This window comes from Penicilliopsis zonata (genome assembly GCF_001890105.1).
Source record: "Penicilliopsis zonata CBS 506.65 unplaced genomic scaffold ASPZOscaffold_1, whole genome shotgun sequence".
In the NCBI taxonomy this organism is placed as follows: domain Eukaryota; kingdom Fungi; phylum Ascomycota; class Eurotiomycetes; order Eurotiales; family Aspergillaceae; genus Penicilliopsis; species Penicilliopsis zonata.
The window spans coordinates 1103845-1127883 of NW_019208911.1; the positions used below are offsets into that span (position 1 = coordinate 1103845).

At 52.1% G+C, this 24039-nt stretch overlaps 11 protein-coding genes across 11 annotated transcripts; 7 read left to right on the forward strand and 4 right to left on the reverse strand.

The window, feature by feature from the left end:
• The first annotated feature begins 1867 nt into the window (after positions 1-1867).
• ASPZODRAFT_280245 (hypothetical protein) lies at positions 1868-2948 on the forward strand. The gene is made up of 2 exons (XM_022728108.1): positions 1868-2343; positions 2410-2948. The coding sequence occupies exons 1-2, from the start codon at positions 1986-1988 to the stop codon at positions 2583-2585; spliced, it is 534 nt and encodes a 177-aa protein (XP_022585390.1). The 5' UTR covers positions 1868-1985; the 3' UTR covers positions 2586-2948.
• Positions 2949-3579: 631 nt separating this feature from the next.
• Positions 3580-5335, reverse strand: ASPZODRAFT_280259 (hypothetical protein). Its single transcript, XM_022728109.1, has 3 exons — positions 4880-5335; positions 3778-4807; positions 3580-3709 (listed from the first exon to the last, which is right to left on the reverse strand). Exons 1-2 carry the CDS (start codon positions 4927-4929, stop codon positions 3820-3822), a joined length of 1038 nt encoding a protein of 345 aa, XP_022585391.1. The 5' UTR covers positions 4930-5335; the 3' UTR covers positions 3580-3709; positions 3778-3819.
• On the forward strand, positions 5033-6746 carry ASPZODRAFT_280430 (hypothetical protein). Its single transcript, XM_022728110.1, has 5 exons — positions 5033-5318; positions 5392-5652; positions 5719-6338; positions 6388-6633; positions 6694-6746. The coding sequence occupies exons 1-4, from the start codon at positions 5217-5219 to the stop codon at positions 6455-6457; spliced, it is 1053 nt and encodes a 350-aa protein (XP_022585392.1). The 5' UTR covers positions 5033-5216; the 3' UTR covers positions 6458-6633; positions 6694-6746.
• Positions 6747-6974: 228 nt separating this feature from the next.
• On the reverse strand, positions 6975-7784 carry ASPZODRAFT_21392 (hypothetical protein; the record flags this gene model as incomplete). Its single annotated transcript, XM_022727851.1, has 1 exon — positions 6975-7784. Exon 1 carries the CDS (start codon positions 7710-7712, stop codon positions 6975-6977), a length of 738 nt encoding a protein of 245 aa, XP_022585393.1. The 5' UTR covers positions 7713-7784.
• Positions 7785-7912: 128 nt separating this feature from the next.
• On the forward strand, positions 7913-10759 carry ASPZODRAFT_126848 (hypothetical protein). The gene is made up of 3 exons (XM_022721595.1): positions 7913-8049; positions 8125-8282; positions 8364-10759. The coding sequence occupies exons 1-3, from the start codon at positions 8010-8012 to the stop codon at positions 10641-10643; spliced, it is 2478 nt and encodes an 825-aa protein (XP_022585394.1). The 5' UTR covers positions 7913-8009; the 3' UTR covers positions 10644-10759.
• A 155-nt stretch (positions 10760-10914) lies between these two features.
• ASPZODRAFT_126849 (hypothetical protein) lies at positions 10915-12480 on the forward strand. Its single transcript, XM_022721596.1, has 3 exons — positions 10915-11364; positions 11457-11690; positions 11762-12480. The coding sequence occupies exons 1-3, from the start codon at positions 11349-11351 to the stop codon at positions 12472-12474; spliced, it is 963 nt and encodes a 320-aa protein (XP_022585395.1). The 5' UTR covers positions 10915-11348; the 3' UTR covers positions 12475-12480.
• A 103-nt stretch (positions 12481-12583) lies between these two features.
• ASPZODRAFT_280989 (hypothetical protein) lies at positions 12584-13786 on the reverse strand. Its single transcript, XM_022728112.1, has 4 exons — positions 13533-13786; positions 13017-13339; positions 12897-12945; positions 12584-12823 (listed from the first exon to the last, which is right to left on the reverse strand). The coding sequence occupies exons 1-4, from the start codon at positions 13621-13623 to the stop codon at positions 12693-12695; spliced, it is 594 nt and encodes a 197-aa protein (XP_022585396.1). The 5' UTR covers positions 13624-13786; the 3' UTR covers positions 12584-12692.
• A 1154-nt stretch (positions 13787-14940) lies between these two features.
• Positions 14941-15453, forward strand: ASPZODRAFT_281685 (hypothetical protein). Its single transcript, XM_022728114.1, has 2 exons — positions 14941-14953; positions 14998-15453. Exon 2 carries the CDS (start codon positions 15084-15086, stop codon positions 15369-15371), a length of 288 nt encoding a protein of 95 aa, XP_022585397.1. The 5' UTR covers positions 14941-14953; positions 14998-15083; the 3' UTR covers positions 15372-15453.
• Positions 15454-15535: 82 nt separating this feature from the next.
• Positions 15536-17043, forward strand: ASPZODRAFT_56728 (hypothetical protein; the record flags this gene model as incomplete). Its single annotated transcript, XM_022728630.1, has 4 exons — positions 15536-15596; positions 15687-15889; positions 15949-16111; positions 16190-17043. 4 exons carry the CDS (start codon positions 15536-15538, stop codon positions 17041-17043), a joined length of 1281 nt encoding a protein of 426 aa, XP_022585398.1.
• Positions 17044-17789: 746 nt separating this feature from the next.
• On the forward strand, positions 17790-19821 carry ASPZODRAFT_126856 (hypothetical protein). The gene is made up of 3 exons (XM_022721597.1): positions 17790-18066; positions 18132-18894; positions 18947-19821. Exons 1-3 carry the CDS (start codon positions 17929-17931, stop codon positions 19726-19728), a joined length of 1683 nt encoding a protein of 560 aa, XP_022585399.1. The 5' UTR covers positions 17790-17928; the 3' UTR covers positions 19729-19821.
• A 119-nt stretch (positions 19822-19940) lies between these two features.
• Positions 19941-23046, reverse strand: ASPZODRAFT_126857 (hypothetical protein). Its single transcript, XM_022721598.1, has 2 exons — positions 22937-23046; positions 19941-22884 (listed from the first exon to the last, which is right to left on the reverse strand). Exon 2 carries the CDS (start codon positions 22574-22576, stop codon positions 19994-19996), a length of 2583 nt encoding a protein of 860 aa, XP_022585400.1. The 5' UTR covers positions 22577-22884; positions 22937-23046; the 3' UTR covers positions 19941-19993.
• Between the last annotated feature and the right edge of the window lie 993 nt (positions 23047-24039).

Sequence of the window (24039 nt, forward strand, 5' to 3'; positions counted from 1 at the left end):
TACCTAGTCTCTGATCGAGATCCTGAGTCTGATCTGCTGTACCTTGCATAATTCTACGGAGACATACGGAGTAAGAGGAGGAACTAACTACTAACGAGATTTAGTTGACGAGGCGTCGTAATTAGTTAGTTACCTAGGTACCTACCTATTTACCTATGGTAGTACGGAGTATCTTCGTAAATACTAACTGATAATATCAATTTGGTAGCCATCTCATATTACTACATACTATCAACTAGTATCCCTATGTTCACTCCTTACCTCCAGTCAAGACATACTACAGAGTACCTCATGTCTCAATTTTTCTGATGGCTATGTCTATATAGTAACTACTGACTAGGTACATACTACTACAGACAGTGGGACCGGCTTAGCCTTGGCGTTCGGAGTAATTTCGCTGTCGATATTACCTATCCACATACGGAGTAGTTCCGGACGGCCCATATTAATTCTATCTGCAAGACAGCCGGACATATGACACAGGGCTAGATGTTAAGCGTTTGGTACTCCGTACAAACTCCGTATAGGTAGTAAGGTAAGTAGTAAGTCATAGGTATGGAGTACTCTGTACAGAGTGGTATGTACTCCGTAGATGTACCGTAGTTGATGTAGTCGACAGAGTACTCCGTATATTCCAGACTCCTTTCAGACAATCCATACCTTCGTACGTCAATGCACATCCTGATGGAGACGGCTCAGTCACCGTGCAATTGGATGACATCATCCAATTCCATCTGAAAAAATCCACTCCGGACTCCGTGCGCAACCGTCCCCCCCCTTCTTCTTCGGAGAACTACCCCCAGGCATGCCCTTCAGAGTTCATGCCGTAGGATTAGTAGCCTGACCTATCCTTGCAACTATCCGGGATGTACTCCGTACATGGTAAGGAGTGCTCCCAGGGGGGGGGGGGTCATCGACAAGTGACATTGCCATTCGCTGTCATTCAGAACGGAGGACTCTCAATGGAGTACTTCCCATCGGTAAAATCATTGGGAAACAGAGCAGTCCTCGTGCGGGTATCCGATCTGTCGTGAAGCTGCAAACGCCGTGCCGCCCAAGGCACGCACAATTGGCAGTGCGGTGAGTCGGTCGGGGTCCGTCATGACCACCTCATCTCTGAGGCTGTTTTTTTTTCGTACTCTGTACAAGAAGAAGGGGGGGAGGGAATAAATTGAAGATCCATCCCTACAGTATCTCTCTAGATGCGGTGGATCATGGCGAGCCACGTTGAACTGTGACGTGTTGGCCGTCGACATGGTGGGGGGTTATGGGTAGACCAATTCCCACAACGTATCACATACGGAGAAAAAGCAAGCAATGGATTGAGCTGTTGATAGGAATTGTATGTACCGTATGTAGTAGTAGAGTCCGTAGAGACCGTACTCTGTACAGACTCCAGTGTCCTCTAGCATACTATTCCGTATAATCAATGGAGTTGGATCAGGAATTCAGTATACTCCGTAGCCTGTTTATATCGTATGCAAAGGTATGTATGTAGTATGGCTTGGTAGTCCAGCGGGATGTCACTAGGTCTAAGAGTCTAGAGACCTCAAATGGCACGTTATTCCTCCAGAAAGGGGGGGGGAGGGGATAAAACCACGAAACTCTTTGTCAGAGCGAAGATTGTACAGCACGACTGTAGAGTCCTCAAGGATGGCTCTATTATGAGGGTCGCTTCCTCAGCCGATTGGTCTCTCTCTCAAGCACACGGTATCTGCGACTCCTGCGTCGCGCCAGGAATTTCTTGATAGACCAAGAGGTGCCGGTGTGGCCAGCTTCGTTCTCGGACGATGACTCTCTGGCTCGCGAATTTTCGGGATCAGCTCCATCCGCTTTCATCTCATACGAGTCAACCGCGGAGGGTTGTGTCTGCATCGTTTGAACACAGGACGGTTGGTTAGAAACCTGCCCGGGAATCAAATGCAACTAACCGACCCGACGAGAACACAGAAAGATAACGGCCGGGATAGAGACCAGGATCTCGGATGCTTGGTAGAGAGAATCTGCACACGAGGGGAAGGGGGAAGGGGGGGGGTGAGAAATTGACAGCAGTCATCTTCCCCCTCCCTCTACCACAAGGGGGGTACGATCCAGTCAGTGTCCACTGTCCAATTTCCACCACCATTATTCTGTATTCCCGTTGGGCGACAATCCCCATCGTCGACATTATTCCAGAACAATTCTTTGACTGGACGACTGGCGAGGTCCGACCCGTTTTATTTTTTTTTTACTCTCTCTTTTCTTCTTGCCTATCGGAGGACGAGGAGTCGGAATTGGAAGATGGACCATATCTCTGTTGTTCACTGCTCAGCCTCAGGACGAATCACCCACGTAACAATCAAGAAGGAATGGAGTAACCTCTGCATCGACCTGACCGAACAATGTGCCTGTCACTGACAACACGTCAAGGTCGTTCCATCATCTCCTGCCAATCACGACAGAGGCGAGCCCGTAACCTTCCTTCACCGCATCCTTATTGTTCACCAAATCTGATAAACAACCCATTAAACCAAGTACTCATGTGTAGTATACACCGCCTGGGCCCGAGCACAGGTACTCCAGAGACTATAGAGTCCACACCTTAACCGGTGGAGTTGATTCGTGATGCGTGACGAGTCATCAGTATCCGCGAGCCTCCGAAGATGGGTATGAAAGCCTAAAGGTCGTTGTGCTCTGTCCATCAAGTGGACAGAAGATGGCATGGTATCCCTCGGATTTTTTTTTCGTTCCCCCTCCTCTGGAATTAGTACCCCGCTTTTGTGTGTACCGAGAATTTCTCTTGTCCTTGGTTTTTTTTTTCTCTCTGTGACATGTGGGAGGGGAGGGCAGAGTAGAGTTGTTAAATAAAAGAAAAAGCGATTTCCCGTTGGATTACCAGGCATTGAAGGGGGGACTTGCGCTTCTACTAGCCTACTACTCTTTTAACTTGCATGACACTTCTCCCATAGGAGTGTTAGTGAAACCCTCGCCGGTATCAACAGTCGAAAAGAAAGAGAGAGCGAAATGGAAGCGCTGTGGCTATTCGTTGCCTTCGGATACTTCCTCCTCTATGCATTTGCCTCGATGCAGGTGCTCGACTTACAGAGCATCCATTATCTGAAACAGATCGCCAACTGAGAACTACTACTATTTACCTCTACCCCGTACTCAGGGCTGTGGAGTACGCCCCGTGATGATTGACGAATATGACGAGTGACGATTTTCTTTGATTATACGACCGTGTTGCTGGGCTTGAAAAAGAAAAGACCCAGCCTTGCTCGAGATTCGATACTTCCTACCGACCTGAGAACGCATCACGACTGACGATACTATGATAACTACAACTGGACACATGGCCGGTGTATATATGAACATGACATTAAAAAGAATGGTGTATATTTTTCTAAACGGCTTCATAAGTGCAGTCATAGAAGAAACTAGTACATATTACATAGTCTTTCTTTTGCTATGTGTACAGCCCACTCGTACCAAGTATCCTAATCTTCGAAACGCTCCCGCGAATAGCCAAGGCCTGAACTTGCAAGGACTGATCATAAAACTAAAAAGAGGGACCCTGTCTGTAGCTTCGTAATTCATACTTTTGATATGACGTGTACGGAGGAGAGTGGCAGGGTCGGCTGAAGGGCCGTGATGGATCAATCGGTCGGACTGGGTGGTTTTCCCCCCATAACAAGTCGAAATACGATATCTGCATTGATATCATTCTGGCCTGTATTTGTTCAATGGGCTCAGCGTTTGGGCTCGCCGTATGAAGAAGGGTTTCGCAGGGGAACTAGCGTCAAGTCATGGATTTTTTTTTCTTTTCTTTTGGTCCCCATCTTAGAACCATATTTTGATCAACTCTTCACTAACGGCACTAGGAGTCAGGACACCACTGTCTGTGATCAGGGCAGAGATCAGATGGGGGGGTGTGAAATCGACAGCCTCGCCGAGAACAGCCTTGTCAGTGCAATCGCTGGGGTGAGCTTCGTCGGTGAGGTCCTCGTCCGTCTTGAAGTCGATGACATGCTGTTCTATCGGGAGGTCATACTGGCCCAAGGGGTATAGACGGACGAATTTGTGGCTCTCCGCCACGACGTAGAAGGGCTTGCCCATCGCCTTGGCCAGCAGGCCGATCTGGTACGTCCCCAGACGGGAGACAATCCCGCCGTTCTCCACCACGCCCTCAGCACCGACAATGACCACATCTGCCTTGCCCAAAGAGTAGGCAACGGCAGATTCTGGGATCGTGGCGACCGGGACCCCCGCGGCTCGTAAGGCGCGCACGGTTTCCATGCCCTCTGGCTCTGCGTGGTGGTTCTCCAGGTTCCCCTTTGCCGAGGAGAGCACGTAGATCACTCGGAACCGCACGGCGGAGGGGCCACCTTTCTCCCCCGCAGCATGTTGCAGCAGTGAGGCAACAACACGAGATCCACCGTTTGTGAGGACAGTACTTCCATCGCGCACAAACCCTCGTCCGAATGTCGCAATCTTGTCTCGACTTTCTTTAGCACGTCGGATGAACAGCCGTCCATTCGACAGAAGGTGTGCTCGAATGGCATTGAAATCCCCCGCTGGGCCTAGCTGCCCGGGTCTCTGCAGCGTTGTGATCAGGTACCGCTGGAAAAGGTCGGTTCCAGCGGAGAGGCCGATGGGGTTCGGGATGGCTTTCTTCAGATCGGCTGTGGACTTTTCCAACAGGTCCAGCGTCTCAGATATTGTTGATGACGGAGAGTGTGTAAGCAGAAGGACCAAGGCTTCGATGGCCGCAATGGGCATCGTCAAGTCGGGATCAGAGCGCAGGAGATTATTGTATGTCGCGACAATACTAAAAACACCCCAGGCATCAGCAACGCTGTCTATGTCCATCAAGCAATGCCTTGAAGAAAAGGCCACCTACTCAAATGGCTTGTTGGCGGAACCAGCCGAAGCATCCTTAGCAGTCGCCATCTTGCTGTTATACGCAGCCCCAGCGAGCCGCAATAACCCCGTGTAGACGTTTCAACAGCTGGGACAGAATCCAATATGGATTTTGTGCTCGCCTGAACGAGTCATTCTGCAAAAGAGTGTTTGGGTTGTTTGCACCGCCTACCCCTCCGAGTCGCGCTAGTCCCCTTCCGGTCGCTCCGTCAGTCCCTCGTGCGGGTAAACAACGACCATTATAAATAATAATAATAATAATAAACATCCCCGTCGCCTATTGACCTTGCCTGGGTAGCCTGTCGGTCGGACACACCATGGCGTACAATCATCGTATGAGCCAGCAGTTTCATGGCTCTCAGCAGCAGCATGCCCGAGGCCGCAAGAAGGAAGATGAAAACGATGCGTTGATGCGTCTGGTGAGTGCCCTGTTCTGGGTCCCCTTACCGTTGTCCCTTTCCTCGTCTGGCTGGGCGCTGACAGCAGGACCAGCCCGATAAGGAGATCGCGGGATGTATCAATGATATTGGTATTCCGTTTACAGCGGCCGATCTGCTCAAGCCCAACGCACAGCAGATCCAGATGGTGCTGGAATGGTTTGCTGAGCTCCTCATGAATATTACCCGGGAAACCGTCGAGCCTGGGATGCGCGCTGCAGCGGAAGATGTTGGTGGTGATTTTGCGGATATTGTTCCTCTTGATACGCGGAATCTGATGGGATTCTTTGTGAATCTGAAACGACTGCTGATGGAGGTAATACTGACCGACCCCTCGCTGGACGAAACAACCCCTCTGGCTAACTGACCGGCTGTGGTATAGTGCGGAGTAAACGATTTCACTTTCACAGACCTGACCAAGCCCACGCACGATAGACTTGTCAAGATCTTTTCCTATCTGATCAACTTTGTCCGGTTCCGCGAGTCGCAAACCGCCGTCATCGACGAGCACTTCAACAAGACGGAGAAGACGAAAGCACAGATAGAGACCCTATTTGCAGAGAATCAGGAGATGGAACAGCGCCTGGAGGAAATGAGACGCAGTCAGAAGGCGGTCGAAAGTCAGGTTAAGGAAAAAGTGCGGCGCAACGACGAACTAAAGGCTCGATTGCTCGATTTACGGAGAACCCAGGAGCGGGTGGCGGAAAATTTGGAACGCGTCAAAGCAGAGAAGGCGAGGCGCCAGACCTCGCTTGAAGAAAAGATGGAAAGGCTTGTCCGCAGTCGGCAGGAGACAGAGAAGCTCCGACCTTACGTATTGGAGAGCCCCGCTACCCTGCAATCGTCATTGACAGAACTGTCCGAGAATCTGGTGCGGGAGAAGGTACATATCGACGCTATGGAGAGGCGAGCCCGCGCATTACAGACATCTTCGGATACTTTTACGGTGGTTTCCAATGACATTCAAGCCTGCATCAAGTTACTCGAGGACATATCCGTGGAGCTTCAGAAGGAAGATGACGAAGAATCACGGGCCGTCAGGAACAAGGAGGCTATATCCGAGCGCGGCAATAATGTTCGAGAAGTGGAGCAGACCGAGAAGCTTCTACAGCGCCAACTAGCACGGTGGCATGAAAGAATTGAGACATTACGGAAGAATGCCCAGGAGAAGGCGGAAATTGCCCAGGCACGGATGGAGGAGCTTCGCAATGTCCAGAAGCAGCTGCGGGAAGAACGTGCAGAGAAGCAGCGTGATATTGAAAGAAGAAGAATCGCAATTGAACAGACAGAGAAAAAGGTACGCTCGCTCTCCTCTCTCTCTCACTCTGCTCTGACACCATCTCTAACTCTTATCCAGATGACCGACCTCAAAGAGAATATCGAGAACGAGATACACAGCGCCCACGACCAATACATCAAGCTCGAATCTCACATCAAGCTATACATCACCGAGATGGAGAAATGCCTGTAACGAAATATATGGCTGGTTATGGTTCTTTTTATTGGGTGTTTTTGTAGGATTCAGGAGTTCTAGGGTTGGCTCTAGGATACCCACTTGAATGATTTATGGTTCGTCATATTGACCAGCGGTACATACATTTCTTTAAGTCCTTTTTTTGTGTTTCCTTTCCTTTTAGCCTAGCTGTTTGTAGTTGCTTGTAAGGCCGGGCAGTGGTCATCAAATTCAAACCACCTCTGGACGACGCGAATCACCGGTACTCCATGGCCACTCCACGCTCCATCGTCTCCCCCGATCCGGATAGCGCTGCTGAGAATCGGTACATTGCCGAACCATAATCTCTGTCCGCTGTCGATACCGGAAACACCAGTAGCATCTCTGCATTCGCAGAGCAGTAGGTCTGAACCCACGCTCGCAGCCATTTCGACCATAGTCGCCAGCGTCCGCGAAAGCCCCTGCGCCGAAAACTCTGAGCTCAAACGGTGAAGCTCCAGTAAATTCAAAACAGCAAGTAGAGGCTGTCTGACCTGCTGTTCCCCCGAGGCGGGTGCATGCTTGGCCCAGACAACAGGCAGCACCGAGATGTATGCACGCAGGGTTTCCACAGTCTGGCAAAATACCAGCTTGACCCGCCGTGATCTTCCTAGCAGGCCGATGGTTTTTGTGAGTAAGCGTTGGTATTTGGACAGCGAGATGTCGGGAAACCCTTGCGAGCTCACGTCACCGTCGGCTTGCTCATGAGGCTCCTCCGCCCCATGGTCGGGCTGGCTCAAATGAATCGCAGCATACAGCTGTTCGAGAAATCGCTCTCTCGACGAACAGACCACTAAAGTCGTTTCCCTCTCGGAGTCGTGGAGAAGATAGTCCAGAAAATCAGTCACAAGATTGCAAGAGTAGATCTTGCGAGTAAGCGTCATATTTCACTCGTAGAAGCTGAAATCAGCTGCCAATAGCCCCTCGACATTGCCTTTATCTCGCATATGCCAGTGTCATTTCTCCAGCCGAGGTGTACCTGACTCAAAGGGAGCTTGTAGGTGGGTTTATTGATGGGGGCATGGATTACTGCGCTTATCTCCCATGGCGGGATTTTGGCACTGTCCCACCTCCAACTTCCACCCGCCAATTCGACAAGCCAACCTGCCCGACCCGGAACTTCCACAAAGCACACTTTCGGTCGGTGTTGCCCCCCCTGGTAGGGCTGTTTTGGGGTCAAAATGGAGACGATTTCAAGGATTTCTTCAATGCTGGAAACAGGTATGGGCCATTGATTCGGGGTGAACGTGATAGATGGGGGTTGTGTCATCCGCTAACACAGCACTGTATGAACAGCTCGAGAGCTCACGCTGGAGGCAGCACAGTCGGCGACGTTGAGTAGAGGGACAGCCCCGGACTACACTTCTCAAAGCTACAGTGTGCCGCATATCAAGAAGCTGCTTGACAGTCGCAATGAACGGGAGGTTCTCGATGGGATGCGCAAGGTCATTTCGGTAAGATCATATCACTTGTGTACCTGGAGATCTATGGGAGTTGAAAATGCCTTGGCTGATGGTTAACCTCTTTGAAATTAGATTATGTATCGCAATGATCCGTCAGAAGCCTCCCTCAACTTCTTTTCCGCGGTTGTCAAGAACGTGGCCAATCCGAATGTCGAGGTCAAGAAGCTGGTGTATATCTACCTTGTCCACCATGCCGAAGCAGAACCAGACCTGGCACTCTTGTCCATCAATGCGATACAAAAGTCGCTCACAGACCAGAACCCGCAGGTCCGAGCTATGGCTCTTCGTACCATGTCTGGCATTCGGGTGCCTGTGATCAGTCAGATCGTGTCTCTGGCGATAAAAAGAGGTTGCGGAGATATGAGCCCCCATGTTCGCAAGGCTGCTGCATTGGCTATTCCGAAATGCTATCGCTTAGACCCCAGCAGTTTGCCACAGCTGATTGGCTATCTGTCGACACTGCTCGGTGATTCCCAGTATTTCGTGGTCGGGCCGGCTGTCGCTGCTTTCTTAGATGTCTGCCCGGATCGGATTGACCTCATCCACCAACACTACCGGAGTCTGGTCAAAAAGCTAGTGGATATGGATGAGTGGGCTCAGTTGGCGACCTTGCGTCTCTTAACCAACTACGGGCGAAAATGTTTTCCTAGAAAGACCGAACGGGTTAACAAATCGACCACCAAAGGCTTTTACGAGGATGAAGATGACGAAGTCGCAGATAATCCTGCTGCTGAAGACGGGACAGAAGTGGAGGTCTTGCATCCAGATTTGGAACTCTTCCTTCGCAGCTGTAAGCTACTGCTGCAAAGTCGCAATTCGGCTGTGATCATGAGCGTTGTTCGCTGTTTTCTCTACTTAGCACCTCCAGATTACATTGCTGCTGCAGTTGGCCCTCTGGTTGCCTTGCTCCGCAGTCCTCAGGATATCCAGCATGTTGCCCTCTACAACATTGTCGTGGTTGCTTTGCATCACCCGACGATGTTCGCGAAATACGTGTCGCATTTCCTGATCCATGCCAATGAGCCGTCTCATATCTGGTGTCTCAAGCTCGAGTTGCTAACGATTTTGTTCCCTCACTGTGGGCTGCATTGGAAGGGTGTGATTATCAGCGAGCTGGAGCATTTTTCTCGCGGCACTGATCCGGATCTGGTGCGCGAGTGCGTGCGCGCCATTGGGCGCTGCGCCCAGAATGATATGAACACCGCCAACCACTGCCTCCGCGTTCTTTTATCTCAAGTGTCGAGCTTAGATGATACCCTGGTGTCGGAGTCATTGACTGTTATTCGCCACATGATCCAGCAGGACCCTGCTTCTCACAAGCGGACAGTTATCGAATTGGTCAAACATCTTGGATCGACAACAAACCCCGAGGCAAGAGCCACTATTATTTGGCTCGTGGGCGAGTACGCCGGTGCCGAACCGGAGCAAAACATTGCACCAGATGTCCTACGCATCTTAGTTAAGGGATTTTCGGATGAATCAGAGGTGACAAAACAGCAGATCGTCCTCCTCGGTGCCAAGGTCTACTTACACCATCTCCTGCTAAACCCGCCGGCCGAGGAAGCCGAGGAACCTAAACCCAATGTCTCTGGCGGGATAACAGTCAATAACGAATGGGCAGACGAGCAGAAGGAAGAAAGGCAGGAGGAGGAGCAGCAAGAACCACCAAAGGAAGATACAATCACTCTACTCTGGCGATACATCCTGCTTCTTACCCGGTATGACGTCTCGTATGACTTACGGGACCGCGCCAGGTTATACAAAGCACTGCTCTCAGACCCTCGGTCTACACAACTGGCTAGTTTACTGCTTCTGGCGCCGAAACCAGTACCGTACGCCCCCAGTCCATCAGAAACGCGCAAAGATCTCCTCATCGGGACCTCTACGTTGGTTGTCGGCGCAGCCGCTGGTTCCAATGGCCTCAAAGGCTATGAGTCTCTTCCGATCAGGGTTAAACCGGGACAGGAACCCGACTCCCGTCTGAGAGACGTCAAAAATGATATGGCCGAAAAGACGCCCACCACAGCAGGCGAACGCCTCGACAAAGCGCTTAGAGACCACGACACCCTTGCTGCACCTGCATCCGGACCTCAGAAGAACGGGGCAGCAACCAACGCAGGCAAGGGAAGGACCCTTGATGAATGGCTGGACGATGAGGAGAGCGAAACTGAGGAAGAAACGGACTCGGAGGAGGAGACTGATTCCGGGGAAGAGGAGGACGAGGAAGAATCAGAAGAAGAGACAGAAGAGGAGGATGATGATGACGAAGAAGATGATGGCGAAGATGACGAAGAGGAGGAAACCGACTCCGACAGAGAAACAGTGAAGAAGGAGTCCCAACGTCTATTGTAGGGGATATATCTTGAAGATATATATAGCCCACTATCTAGATACTACATTCAACATTGTGCCCAAATTGGCAAAATATATACAATGAGTCGATACCCAAGCTTCTTGGAGATACAGGATTTCTATAATACTAGAAATGAATAACAGTTTACTTTGCCTTTATCCCTGCCTCTACTTTTAATCTCTATTCTTATGACAATTATCATGAAATGATTGATCCTTTATTAATTCCTAGTCTTTCCCTGATATAAAAGGCGGTGACCTCGGACAGAATCCCCTGGCGTCAACGACACATTCGAAATTGCGATAACATTCACCATATTTGAGAGCTGCTGAGCCGCCATCACGGAAGTCGTCTTGGCCCCGTGAATGTCGCCAGATTAGTCCTCGATACGATTTGGCTTCGTGAAACCCCCCCCACGAGCCACCGGGAGCAGACGCTGGCCTTCGTTCGACCCGGCGTACTTGAACCTGACTCATTTCCCAGTGCGAGCTGGTGGTCATGATGCGAGCGGTGGCCGGAAGATCTCAGACACACTATCCTTACACGAGCCTTTTGCCTTCCTAGTTGGCCCTCCCCTACGACCTCCTTGACATCTCTCGTGTCATCTCGTACCAGCTTTGAGCTGAGACCTATTTCCGTCCGCCAAGTCACCGCTGTCGTCGTCGGCCTGTTGGTCTCCGAGGTCCGAATCCGCCGCCGCCGCCATGCCGGGCCTTCCCTGTACGTACCGATAGGCCTTGAAAAAAAGAACAAAAATTGAAATGGAGTGTCGGATGCGGGATCAAGAGACCATGGCTGATGATTTATGATAGCAAGTATCGATCTGGATGAATGCATTGAGCGATTGTACCGAAAGGAGCTCTTAGCAGACTCGGTTATTGAGGCGATCTGTGCCAAAGCAAAGGAACTCTTGATGAAGGAGAGCAATGTGGTCCATATCGCTGCCCCCGTCACCGTTGTTGGAGACATCCATGGCCAGTTCTTTGACATGATCGAGATCTTCAAAATCGGCGGATTCTGTCCGAACACAAACTATCTGTTTTTAGGTGAGGGGGGAAAGGCAAAACGGAGAAGGTTACAAATCATTCTATATGGGACATAAGCTGATGATCTGTAGGCGATTACGTGGACCGTGGTTTGTTTAGTGTCGAGACGATCTCGCTGCTCGTCTGCTTGAAGCTCCGGTATCCCCAGCGAGTGCATCTCATCCGCGGCAATCACGAGTCACGCGGGGTGACGCAGTCGTACGGGTTCTACACGGAATGCGCGCGCAAGTACGGCAACGCGAACGTCTGGCACTACTTCACCGACATGTTCGACTTCCTGACGCTCAGCGTGGTGATCAACGACCAAATCTTCTGCGTGCACGGGGGCCTGTCTCCCTCGATCCACTCCATCGACCAGATCAAGATCATCGATCGCTTCCGGGAGATCCCGCACGAGGGCCCGATGGCGGACCTGGTCTGGTCCGACCCGGACACCGAGCGGGACGAGTTCTCCCTCTCCCCGCGTGGTGCCGGATACACCTTTGGCGCGCAGGTGGTGCGCAAGTTCCTCGAGGTGAACAGCATGTCGCACATCCTGCGCGCCCACCAGCTTTGCCAAGAAGGGTATCAGGTGCTGTACGACGACCGGCTGAGCACAGTCTGGAGCGCCCCGAACTACTGCTACCGCTGCGGGAACCTGGCCAGCGTGCTCGAGGTCAGCGACACGGGCGAGCGCTTCTTTAATATCTTCGACGCCGCCCCAGAGAACGACATCCACCGCAGCGAGCAGCAGGCTCAGCAGAACAAGGATGGTCAGAATCCCGTCATCGACTACTTTTTGTGATACCCCTTTTTTTTTTGTCAACTCGGGGAGTTTGGTACATAAAAGAATTGATCAATGCCTCATGTAATAGACCACCCTGGCTCTATCCGTAAAAGCTTGCAATTCTCTGCTTTTGTATACCTATATATATTTCTCTATAGAAATGATATATTGTCGCATTTCTCAAAGTCATTCCAAAAATCGTATAAATATATTTATTTGCTCTATGGAAACCCTGACTACCAATCCTTTGCAATCTTGAAGGTCCACTCGAACTGGAGATGGGCATGGTCATCATCATCAACGAATCGTGACACGGCATCGTATGTGCCGCGGTACAGCAGACCAGACGGGGCCTCCTCGGGGTTAACTGCGCAGAGGTGAGTTAAGGTCGGGGGACCACGATGAATATATGATTTACATCCGGGGAATTGGGTACTCACATCGTCTCTCATAAACGGGCTTGTCGGTTGTGCTGGGGGCATAGCTTCCCTATCAGAGTGAAGTTAGAGGGTGTATATTCTCCAGTCAATTGAATATTTTTCTTCCCTGACTCGACTTACCAGCATCTCCTCATCCTTGCTAACCCGGACACCCTTTCGCTTCACCACCTGAATATACTTCAGACCGCTGAGCACCTCGTGGTTTACCTGGAAGTTGATCTTGATGCGGAACGTGGCGCCCTCCTTGATTGTGAAAGGGTGCTCTTTGAGGGTTTTCACCGCCTCATCTGAGGCCAGATCAATCACCACATCGGGCCGTCCGGCCACCTCGAGCGCGAGCGATTTGATGATGCACTTGCGCGGGTCATTGGGGTTGCCGACGGGTTCTCCCGTGTTCAATCCCAGCGACGCCTTCCAGCGGTTCATCGCCTCATCTTCTTGGTCTGTTCCGAAAGCATTACTGTCAGCCTCAGAGATTACGGATTGTGGGGAAACCAAGGGGAATAATAAGCAATTGCAATCCAGCGAGCAAAGATATCGTCCACAAAGCCGGATGGAGAGTGAAAGTACTCCAGCCCCCCCCCCCCCCCCGGGTTGGATATCTAGTAAGCGCAGGATGAGACGATACCAACGCACCAAGCTTTGTGTACTCTTCGAGAGTCTTCTTCTCGCCGACCTTGAAGCCAGCGGTCTTGGAGGCAGTGAGATCATCCTCGTGGTCGGCCATTATTTCTGTGTGAGATAGAGGTGTGGTGGTGTATGTTTTGTATCGGGCGGCGGGGTACTCCTTATTGATAGGGAACCAAGGTTCGTGGCACGGGTAAGACCGAGATACCAGGTAGGTAGTTTATAACTTGAGGTCCCTGAACAGGTGAAGATGAAGGAAGACAGCTCGAAGCAGCAAAGGGAAAAGGGGCTCCTCTGTCTCTCAAGGAGAATAATAATAGAATAAATAAGATTGTCGCCTCTTGGGCGGTCGTCTCTTTAGCCACGGTGGGGTTGGAAAGGCGGTGGACGGGCGAAGGAGGTCAAATAAGGATGCTTGAGGAACGGTCAAAATGGGTCTGGCTTCCAGGCCAACGGAAAGATGTCATTGACGGACAGGGTTTCTTTTTTCTGAGACCATATCGAGGCTGTTCTGCCCTTGAACCGGGACAACAAGAGCAGTTCTGGGAGTTGGTGACAATCTGAGCAGCGGCTGTGCTGACTGGCGGTGGAAGGCCAGTTGAATTTGAGCTTATTTTCGAGGATAATTGTATGGAAACACGGCTGATTTGGAGCCCACAGCTCTGTCAACAAGTTTACCAGAGCCTTGACAGCCATTCTGCTCCATCCTGTTGATATGTCACCCGCCATGCTCGGATCTCGTACTCGGATCGACGATGGTAGACTCATTATTGACGGGTTGTGTTGCAATGCAGTTGAAGACAACAGGACTAATCGACTGACAGTGTCGTTCATCAGGAACCCTCCAGCTAACCTAGCCACAGAGCAAGAGCGCCGCTCTATGCAACTGTCTATGGAGTTCCCCTGACACGGTACTCGGGAGTTGATAACTGGGCTCTCTGATTATTGGGTCAAATCGTCTAGACTTTCATAGACGGTTTTCGTGAGTCATTCTTCAGCCATTCTGTCCCCAGTTTCCTCTGAACTGACAGCTTTCTTGACTGAGAAGTAAACGCATACCTTAAGGCTATAATATGATACCAGATGAAGTCATCTTCAACTTATTCCTTGGCAGATATCTGATTATATAGAGCTCGCAGACAGCTAGAGGTCGCCAGAATCACATTCTCCAGGTCCCGGCAGCAGCTTAGGCGTCATGTATGAGCTGTAACTGCATCTGCACCCATTGTGACCAACATAATTCAAGACATAGAGCACATACATGCTGCATGCTGCATGAACACCTCCCACAGGGAGGAAGGAGGTGACGGGACACATTCATGCCTGATAATCAAGGCACCAAGGCTGCATTACAGCATACCTACTGTTACGATACGATACCTGTCAGATACCGGGGACGGCGCAAGCCGCCAATCATACCTTGCCAACAGGTACCGGACCCACTGTTTCAGTGCCGCCTCATGTGACCATTGAGCACTCAAGCCCCACTTCAAGCCGCCCTATGCAGATTCCCATTGGCCAATAGCCTATTCAACAGGACAACTTTTGGAAGTTGCTGCTATGCTGGGCATTGTTACGGTACGACTCGCTGTATGTGATTTGAGCGCGCCAAACGTCCGCCCCATTCCACCTGCACTGCTTTCCTTCCCCCCCCTAATCTATCTATCTATCGATCTATCCCCATTCGACCCCGTCGCGCTTTTTTTTTACCGCTGCACGCGTCGTTTGCATATCACAGTGCTGCCCCCCGATCGTTTCGCTGAAGACGTGCGTGCACTCGGTGGCCGAGCTCCTTGCGGATCAAGAGCATCATTGACTGTTCTCCCTTCCGGACCACCGGCGGATTAAAACACAAAACGCGCGCGCCTGCAACGTGGCCGTCGTTGGCGTCGCAATCCCACCTGTGCTTTTTTTTTTGCCGTGTCGCTCGGGTGACTGAGCCCTTCTTCGAGACCTGAAGGAAGCGCATCGCCGCCTTCTTGGCTCCTGTTACGATACTGTCGGTTGTCATCATGATGCGATCTCTTCCGAAAAGGTTGAACCCTCTGATTCTCTCCGATACGGCACCGCCTTGTAAGTCCCTTGAAAATTTCTCTCGCCTCGTCGCCGGGGAAGAGCGTCCTGGCTAATGTGTTTGTCATTTTTTTTGCGCAAATTTTGCAGACGAAGAGTTGCTTGCATCCCGGCGTTTGGGAAAGACACATCTCGCGGTCAAGCCTGCGCAGGTGGGTACGTCCAACGCGACCAAGCCTGAGAACCTCGGACCTTTCGAGTATGCCCACCTTCGTGCGCCGTTGCCGAAAGATCTCAAAGGAAGCGAGATCTTCCCGTCGCACGCTCAGCCGCCCGAGACGTACTTCTTGATGGTAAGTCTCGTTGCCCTGGTCTACATCGGTCTTCTATATGCTCACTTGTACGATTTAAGCGTCGGAGCAAGGATGGTTTCGTGAGTGCCACGGGGATGTTCAAGATCGCATTCCCTTGGGCCAAGTTGGAGGAGGAGCGATCTGAGAGAGAATACCTGAAGTCCCGAAACGAGACCAGTGAGGATGAGATCGCTGGTAACGTCTGGATTTCGCCTGTACTTGGTGGGCTGACTCCCTCGAGCCCTGTGTGGGGGGGAAAATGAAGGAAATCGAGATAGATTGACTGACGTGGATGTGCAGCCCTCGATTTAGCCAAAGATTACGGGATGCACGACTGGGTTCGCGCCCTGCTGGATCCAACTGAGATTGTCCAGAGCCCGTCGAATGCGAAGAAGCAGATTACTCCCCCGCCCAAGTTTGATCTTCCCCCACTGGAAGCGCCGGAACTGGCACCCGCGCCCACGCTGCGTCGTAGCAGACGATCTGCTTCTCCCAGCAAGAAACCCGTCTCGCCACGCAAACCGAGACAGACCAGGGCAGCCAAGGAGACGGCTGCGGCATCCACAAGTGCCACCAACTCAGATCTGCAGTCCGCGCTAGAATCTTCCGCCGCGGCATCGGGGAAGGCTAATGGAAAGCTGGACGTGATTGACGAGACCAAGGCCGAAGAGGCGGCGGAGGATGAGGGTGTGAAGTCCAAGTCCAAGAAGACTGCCGAGAAGACTGCTGCCACCGCCGAGCCCGTTGAAGCGAAGGAAGAGGGGGAGAAGGTCAAAGTGGACGTGGAATCAACCGTGGAGGCCACGGGCGACGTGGAGACGACCAAGACCACTGTTTCCGTTGAAATGCCCATCTCCCTGCCCGACTTGCCCTCGGCCGCCGATACCGAGCAGATGATTGCAAAGGCCAAGGAGATGGTCGAGGAAGCCAGGAAGCTGCAGCAGGGAGAAGAAGACACAGCCGAAGCGTCCACATCGCCCAAGGCCGCCAAGAAACGCAAGCAGGAAGAAGTCGCCGAGGAGGACGGTGAGGAACCTTCAGATCTTCCAGTGCAGCGGGCCAAGAAGGCCCGGGTGCTGGAAGAAAAGCTCAAACGGGAGCGCGTACGGAATCGTGCTCTCGTCGGCGTGACGGCCACATTGGCTCTTGCGTGAGTTATATATCATCTGATTTCTCTTGACCGCGAACAGATCCCAACTAACTGGACCTCCCCAACAGAGCTGCAATTCCTTATTTCTTCTAGGCCAGCCTAGCCGACCAAGCGAACAGCAATTTCCACCTCAACGTAATATCTGTGTCGATGTCGATCCCATTCCTGTGTGTTTCTTAACGACTTTGAGTCTGACCACCGGGTCCAGAGTACCGTCTGCTTGTCTCCCCCTCCCCCGTTCCGTTACCAAGAATATATTACTTCCAACCGTGATTCCCAGTATTTATTGTATCGATTTCCTTCTCACTCTCAAATCCCCCTTTTTCCTAATAACTTGACCCTGTTTTCTCCGCACGACGAGTTCTCCAAGACGAGCTGGTTATACATGACTTGATTTGGAATACTGTTGGACCCTACCTACACCTGTTAAATGACAAGTTTTTCGCCTGTTTCTGTCGTTCACTCCAGTCTCTTCTTACTCTCTTGTTCTGTCAGAACGCGCGTTTGCTCCTCTACCCAAGACGATAGTCGGTTCGGTCGACAGCTGTGAAGAAGGGCAGCCTAGAAAGATATATCACTGAGGGAAAAAAAAATATGAAAATCTTTCAATGCAGGACTACATCGATAATGAAGTATAATAATATATGATATAATAGTATACTGATAGAGGGCTACATCATACTCCAGTTATAAATAAAGTAGTGATTCAATTGACAGTCAATTGTTGCAAACAAGCAAAACACCGCCTTCCGACTGCGGGTGGACGAACCACCACCTCTATTAATTAAGATTCCTCGACCTGATATTAATCTGGTATAAATTATCCCTTTTTCTTCTTGCTTGAAACCAAACCCCTGGTCTCTGCAGACTTCTCTGGGCTAGGTATGCAATGTCCCTTCCTGGTCTAGAGCTCACGCAGCCCACCGCAGACAGACCGTTTGCTGCCGCTCCGCCTACTCAGATCAGCTTGTCGCAGGGAACGGAATGGAGGTTTGAAGTCGCCTTTGGGACCACCGTGCGGGTAAAGGTAGGGAGTCCTTTTGCTTTTTCTCTTTGTTGTATATCTGATCAATTCTGACGCGCGTGCAATAGCTCCTGGCCGGTACCGCAGAACTTTTCGGAACAGAGCTCGCGCCGTCGCAGACCTACACGTTTTCGGGCACCAAGGCGGCGATTTATACCTGGCATGGCTGTACGTTGGAGGTCAACGCGGGAGATGCGGTGTCCTCGCTGGATGGGTTCTTGCCCGGGGAGGTCAACGGCAGCGCTGCTCGCGGCCTGAGCGCCGGCGGGTGTCAGAGCGAGTACACGGCGGAGGAGACGCCGATGGTGGAATACGCGAACGTGCATTTTGCGCTGGAGGAGATGAGGCAGCAGGCCAAGGCTGCAGGTAGAGATGGCCCGCGAGTGCTCATCCTAGGACCCGAAGATGCAGGCAAGACGAGTCTCGCGAAGATCCTGACGGCCTACGGTGTCAAGAGCGGACGCCAGCCTATTGTGGTGAATCTCGATCCGTCAGAGGGCATGCTTAGTGTCCCCGGGACGCTGACGGCCACGGCGTTTCGGAACATGATCGATATCGAGCAGGGATGGGGGAGTAGTCCGATGTCTGGGCCGAGCCCCGTCCCCGTCAAGCTGCCGCTGGTGTATTTCTATCCTTCACAGAATCCGCTCGAGGCGGACGGGATGATCTATCGGCCTATCGTATCACGTCTTGCCCTCTCGGTGATGGGCCGTATGGCCGAGGATGAAGATTCCAGAGAGACTGGCATCATTGTTGACACGCCGGGCATCCTGAGTCAGGGCAAGGCCGGAGGTCTCCAAATGATCAACCATATCATCACCGAGTTCTCGAGTACGTTTTTCACCACCTCAAGAACATGCTGTTTGTGCTGACCTATTATCAGTCTCCACTATCCTTGTCATTGGCTCCGAACGTCTCTACAGCACCATGGTCAAGGACTATGACAACAAGCCCACGTCCAGCGCGTCCGCTGTGGCCACAGACGAACGCATCTCGGTAGTCAAGCTGTCGAAGTCCGGCGGGTGCGTTGACCGCGACGTCGGGTTCATGAAGGCCGTGCGGGAGTCCCAGATTCGAACGTATTTCTTCGGCAACTCCGTCCCGTCCACTGCCTCATCGGCGCTCTCCCTCTCCGCCACCTCGACCCTTGTCACGCTCTCGCCACACGCCACACAGCTCGATTTCAACTCCCTAGCGATCTACAACTACATCCCCCCAACCGTTGACGAGGATGAAGACGAATACGACCCATCCCAGCTGGGCACGGGAGACCCCTTCTTCACCGGAGGAGGAGAAGGAGGAGGAGTTGATCCATCATCCCACGACCCCAACCAACAACCATCACATTCAGACGAGCCGGGAAGTACAGAAGCAACGGCATCCTCGTCAGCACCCATCGACGGCCTCTCCGTTCCTTTGAAAAAGGTGCCTGGCCCGGCCCCCTCCCTCCTCGCCAACACCCTCCTAGCAATCACGCACGCCCCGCCAAATGCCCCCGCCCCGGCGATCCGCGACGCAAGCATTATGGGATTTCTATACGTTGCCGACGTGGATGGCGAGAAGGGCAAAGTCCGCGTCCTGGCCCCGATCGGTGGGCGGGTGCCTTCGCGGGCTTTGGTTTGGGGTAAGAAATGGCCGGATGAGGTTGTGGGTTTGGTGGGATGATATAACATATTTACTATAGCCATACATATATTAGTAGCTTCTAACAGTAGCTTCTAAGAGTCAATGAAATTGTGCAACAGGTCAATTATATCCTTCTATTGATGGTCTACTCTATGTATGTATGTATTGTTGTACAACAACGCCAGAATATGCATGCTTTATAACAAAATGAAGAGAGAAACAAGAAAAGAAGAGAAGAGAAGGGAAGAGACAAGAAAAAAAAAACAAAAAAAAAAAACAAGAACAGGCACGGAATGGAGAAAAGTCACTCCCACTTCTTCCACTCTTCGGCATTCTTCCTCAACTCCGTCTCGCGGTTGTATCCCCGCGCCTCATCTTCAAGAAGCCCCTGCCGCCGATCCCGGAAGCGCTGCTCGGCGTCGAAGCGCCGCAGGGCCATGAGCCGAAGGTACGTGAAGTCATTCTTGGCGACGGCCTCGCGGAATTTGGCCCGCATGCGCGGCGAGTAGAGCTGGCAGCTTGCTTCGCGGCAGCTGGTGGGCCCGTCGCCCGGCAAGAGACGCATGCTGGTCGAGAACATGCGCGCTAGGGGCTTATTCGCTCGTGCAAGTGGCCATATCACATCGTCGTAGCAGTCTTCGCAGGCCGTTAGCTCCGGAAGCTGGGGGATGTAGTGCCACGCGCTGAGAATCAGGCGGTCGCGCCGGCAGTCACGTAGGACAACCTTGCGCCGGGCGTAGGCGAGAAATTCACGCATGTCGGGGATTCCGGCTGTATTGATGGTGCTGGTGCTGGCGCCGCTGCCACCGCCGCCGCCGCTATTGTTGTTGTTGCCATTAGCAGTAGCTGCAAATTCGGCACGGTTGGCCGCCATGTCGAGAAGGTCAATGAACTGGACGAAGCGCGGGCTGTGGGTTGCCATGTCGCAGACGCGCTCCTGCGGGACGGAGCTACATTTAAAGGTGTCGCGGTGGGCAGGCATGAGAATGCGGATGCTGCGCACGCACGCCGGGCAGACGTTGAACTTGGGCAGGAACATGCCCGTGTCGGGGTCGACCACTCGGTACCAGTACTCTTCTGCGACGGTGTGGCCAGGGCAGTGGAAGCTGCCGGGGGGTGGCCGAGAGACATGGTAGAGCATCTCCAGATCGTCGTGCTGCTTCTTGATCGTCTGCAGCCACGCCAGACGCGTCCAGGGCTCGCTCAACGAGCAGCGGACTGCCTGGTCCCGGGGTTTGGGAAGGCTCGGAATGAAGAAGTCACGGAATTTGGACTGGCCGACCTGGGTCATGCAGGAGGGGCAAATATCGAGGTGTGTCAATCCCTTGATGGTATACCAGTCTTGGTGGCCTGCGGTTGGAGTTGATCTGGGGCATGGCAGGAGGCAGAGGCTTGAAGTGCTTGAGGGAGTCGAGGCCCCGATCTCTTTGGAAGGGCTGCCGCGACGCGAGGATTGAGAACGGCGACGAGGCTGCGAAGCACGGGGAATCTCCTCATCAAAGAAAGCCACAGACCGCCGTGCATGATCCGCAGATGACTTGTTGAGCGACTTGGACCTGGTCAGCTGGCCGTTCGGCGGGACCTGTGACGATACTTCGGGCGCTTGAGATGCAGCAGCAAAGGATTCCTCGAAAGGATCGGCTTCCTTTCCGGGTCGGCAAGACGGCGAGGGCTGAGGCGATGTGGAAGAAGGCCTCTTTAGGTGGTAACCATTGACAGACTCATCATCGCCCTTCGGAGAATCACGGCTATTTTCGAAGCTAGGAGCTGGAAACTGGGAAGCCGATGACGAGACATTCGTGTCTTTCTTTCTTTGAGAAGGCCTCCTGGGAATAGACTGCTTGGGTGCGGCAGAGACATTTGGTGCTAGGGATTGTTGTGAGTTCACATTGGCAGCGGTGATAGTAGCAGCTTGCGCACCATGATTAGCATCAGACTCCACATCGCGCAGTTCGTGCCTGCGTCTCAGCTTCTCCTCAAGCCTTTCAGCCAGCGTGGGTGAAGTTACAGGCTGTTTAAACAGGAGATGATCCTGCGGCGCAGTGCGTTGTTCAGTCGTACGACCCCGAGGTTCCCTATGGTTCGCGGTGGCGGAATCGGATACATAACCTGGTGTTTTGGAAACCGGTTGGTATGTCGACGACCGCTGTTCTGAATGGCCGAACCGGATACTGCCCGACCGAGAACGTCCAGATGGCTGCCGGGTTGCACCTTTGTGTGGTGGTGGAGGCGGTGGTGATTGTCGCGGCGGCGGTGCAGCTGATGAGGCAGTGGCAGCACGTTCGTGAGCGGTTGAACTGCGTCGAGGAGCATTTACTTCCTGCGTGCTCGCAGAGACAGTGGCATTTGGATGAGGAATCTGCTGAGTCACTGGCACTGTGTTCTGAACAACGGTGGCTGGCTTGGAAGATCTAGGTGGCTGCGTAGGGACTTCACCGTTGGACGATCTCAAAGGCGGTTTGTCATTGACAATGCGACCAGTTTTGGGAGGCTGCGTAGAGACCCCGTTGTATGATTTTGCAGACGACTTGTCATTGACACTGGTGCCAGGGATCGAAGCAGTGCAATTCGATGCGACGGTTGGCCTGGGCGGCTGAACTGCCGGCCTTTCTTTGATGACCGGGGGCGTGGTCTTCTGGCTTGGAGACTTCTTCTGGGTCTTTTGATCGACAATGGATTCAGTGACTATGGTCGATGACGATGACGCCTCGGTATGCAACGTAATGATCAGAGGATACTGGTCGACGGTCCCCCTCACGCAGACATCTTCTCGAGACTCCTGTTTCAGGATCGTGGCGCCGTGGAGCTCTCGAGAAAGAGATTGAATCTCATCCTCGACACAGGGCGATGGCGGCCAACGGGGCCGCAGGCGGGTGAAAAAGGGCATGTCTCCGCTTGAGACAAAACCTGACAATATATAAAGTCGAGCGTAGTAGTAGTAGTAGTAGTAGTAGTATTGCAGGCAACCAAAGGACAGAGCTACCCGGTTGCAAGGACACGACGAATTGGGGATTCTCTGTTAACTGCTGAGTGCATATTAATGTTATCGCAAAGACAAGAAAGCTCAAAAACCAGACCAGCTGGATTTCACAATGATATCAAGACTCAAGGAGACGGAACAATTGCTTTTCTTTTCCTCCCTAATAATGTACAGACAAAAAACAGATGAGACCAGAAGCGCCGAGTAAGAAATTGCTTTTCCATTAGCTGCAGAGCAAATACTGCAGTATAGGTATATATAATTTACCTGGTGGACAAAGGAACCCCCCCTCTCGCTTTCGTCATTTGTCCAATCCAGATTGATCGGGCATCGTTGGCAGCTGGGCCCCCCCCCTGAAACACACAGTGGCTGGTAGGGCCGACAATCAGAACGGTTGGGCGGCAGCAGGCAGCGAATGGGTCGGCGCAGGAGTGCGTCGAGGACAGCTCACTGGAGCGTGGCAAAGGATTATGTGTTGAGGCGACGGTTTCACCTCGTTTTCTCCCTTGAGAACTGTTCCTTCTGGGGGGTTGTGTGTGTGATGTGATGGCGGTCTGAATGGAGGCGCGGGTGTTCAGTTCACTGTTGGTGATGGTCGTCGGGTCATGGCGCTAGAAACATACGTAGAAAACCACCTGGACGATCCATTAAGGCTTGACTCGTATGATCTGCCACCAACTGCATGATCAGGCACCATCCAATGTTCATGCAGCCCATTGTTTGGCTGTCCAGTGTCTGTCTGCCCACCAGCTCGTCAGGTCAGTGGGTGGAGCTGCCATCCTCGGCACTGGGCGACAACGTCAGATCCGGGGTTGACAACAATCCTGAGCGTTGACTATGGAGTGCAGGAGGGAGGGAATAGTCGAATCAGGTTATTGAATTAGTTGATGGGTCTCACAGGGCATCTGGCAGAGAGGGAGAGAGAACTGGTTGGTAGAGACGATAGAAAGGAGGTGTTTGGACTTTCGTAGAAGCCTAACAATCGAAACAACCAACACAACAACTACAACAACAACAGCATCATTTCCTTGGGTTTCAATGGGCATCAATTTTATATTTAATATTAAGAAAGTACGTACTATCGATTCCCTCTGTTTTTTTTTATCCTTTTGACTTCATACCCGAGCATACGACATACCAGCACATATCACGTCTTCTCTAATATTAATAATGAGTATAGAACGTTATGGATTTCCTCTTCCGTCGGCTCAATTGATCGTTCGACTCTATCCGTCGGAACTGACATCCGATGGAATCATCTTTCGATTGACTCGTTCGGATCAAATCAGTCTGAATTGTTTCAGCAATGATAATAAGCCGAGTTGGATAGAAACCACTAAAATATTGCTTTTTAGCATTACTATCTAGAG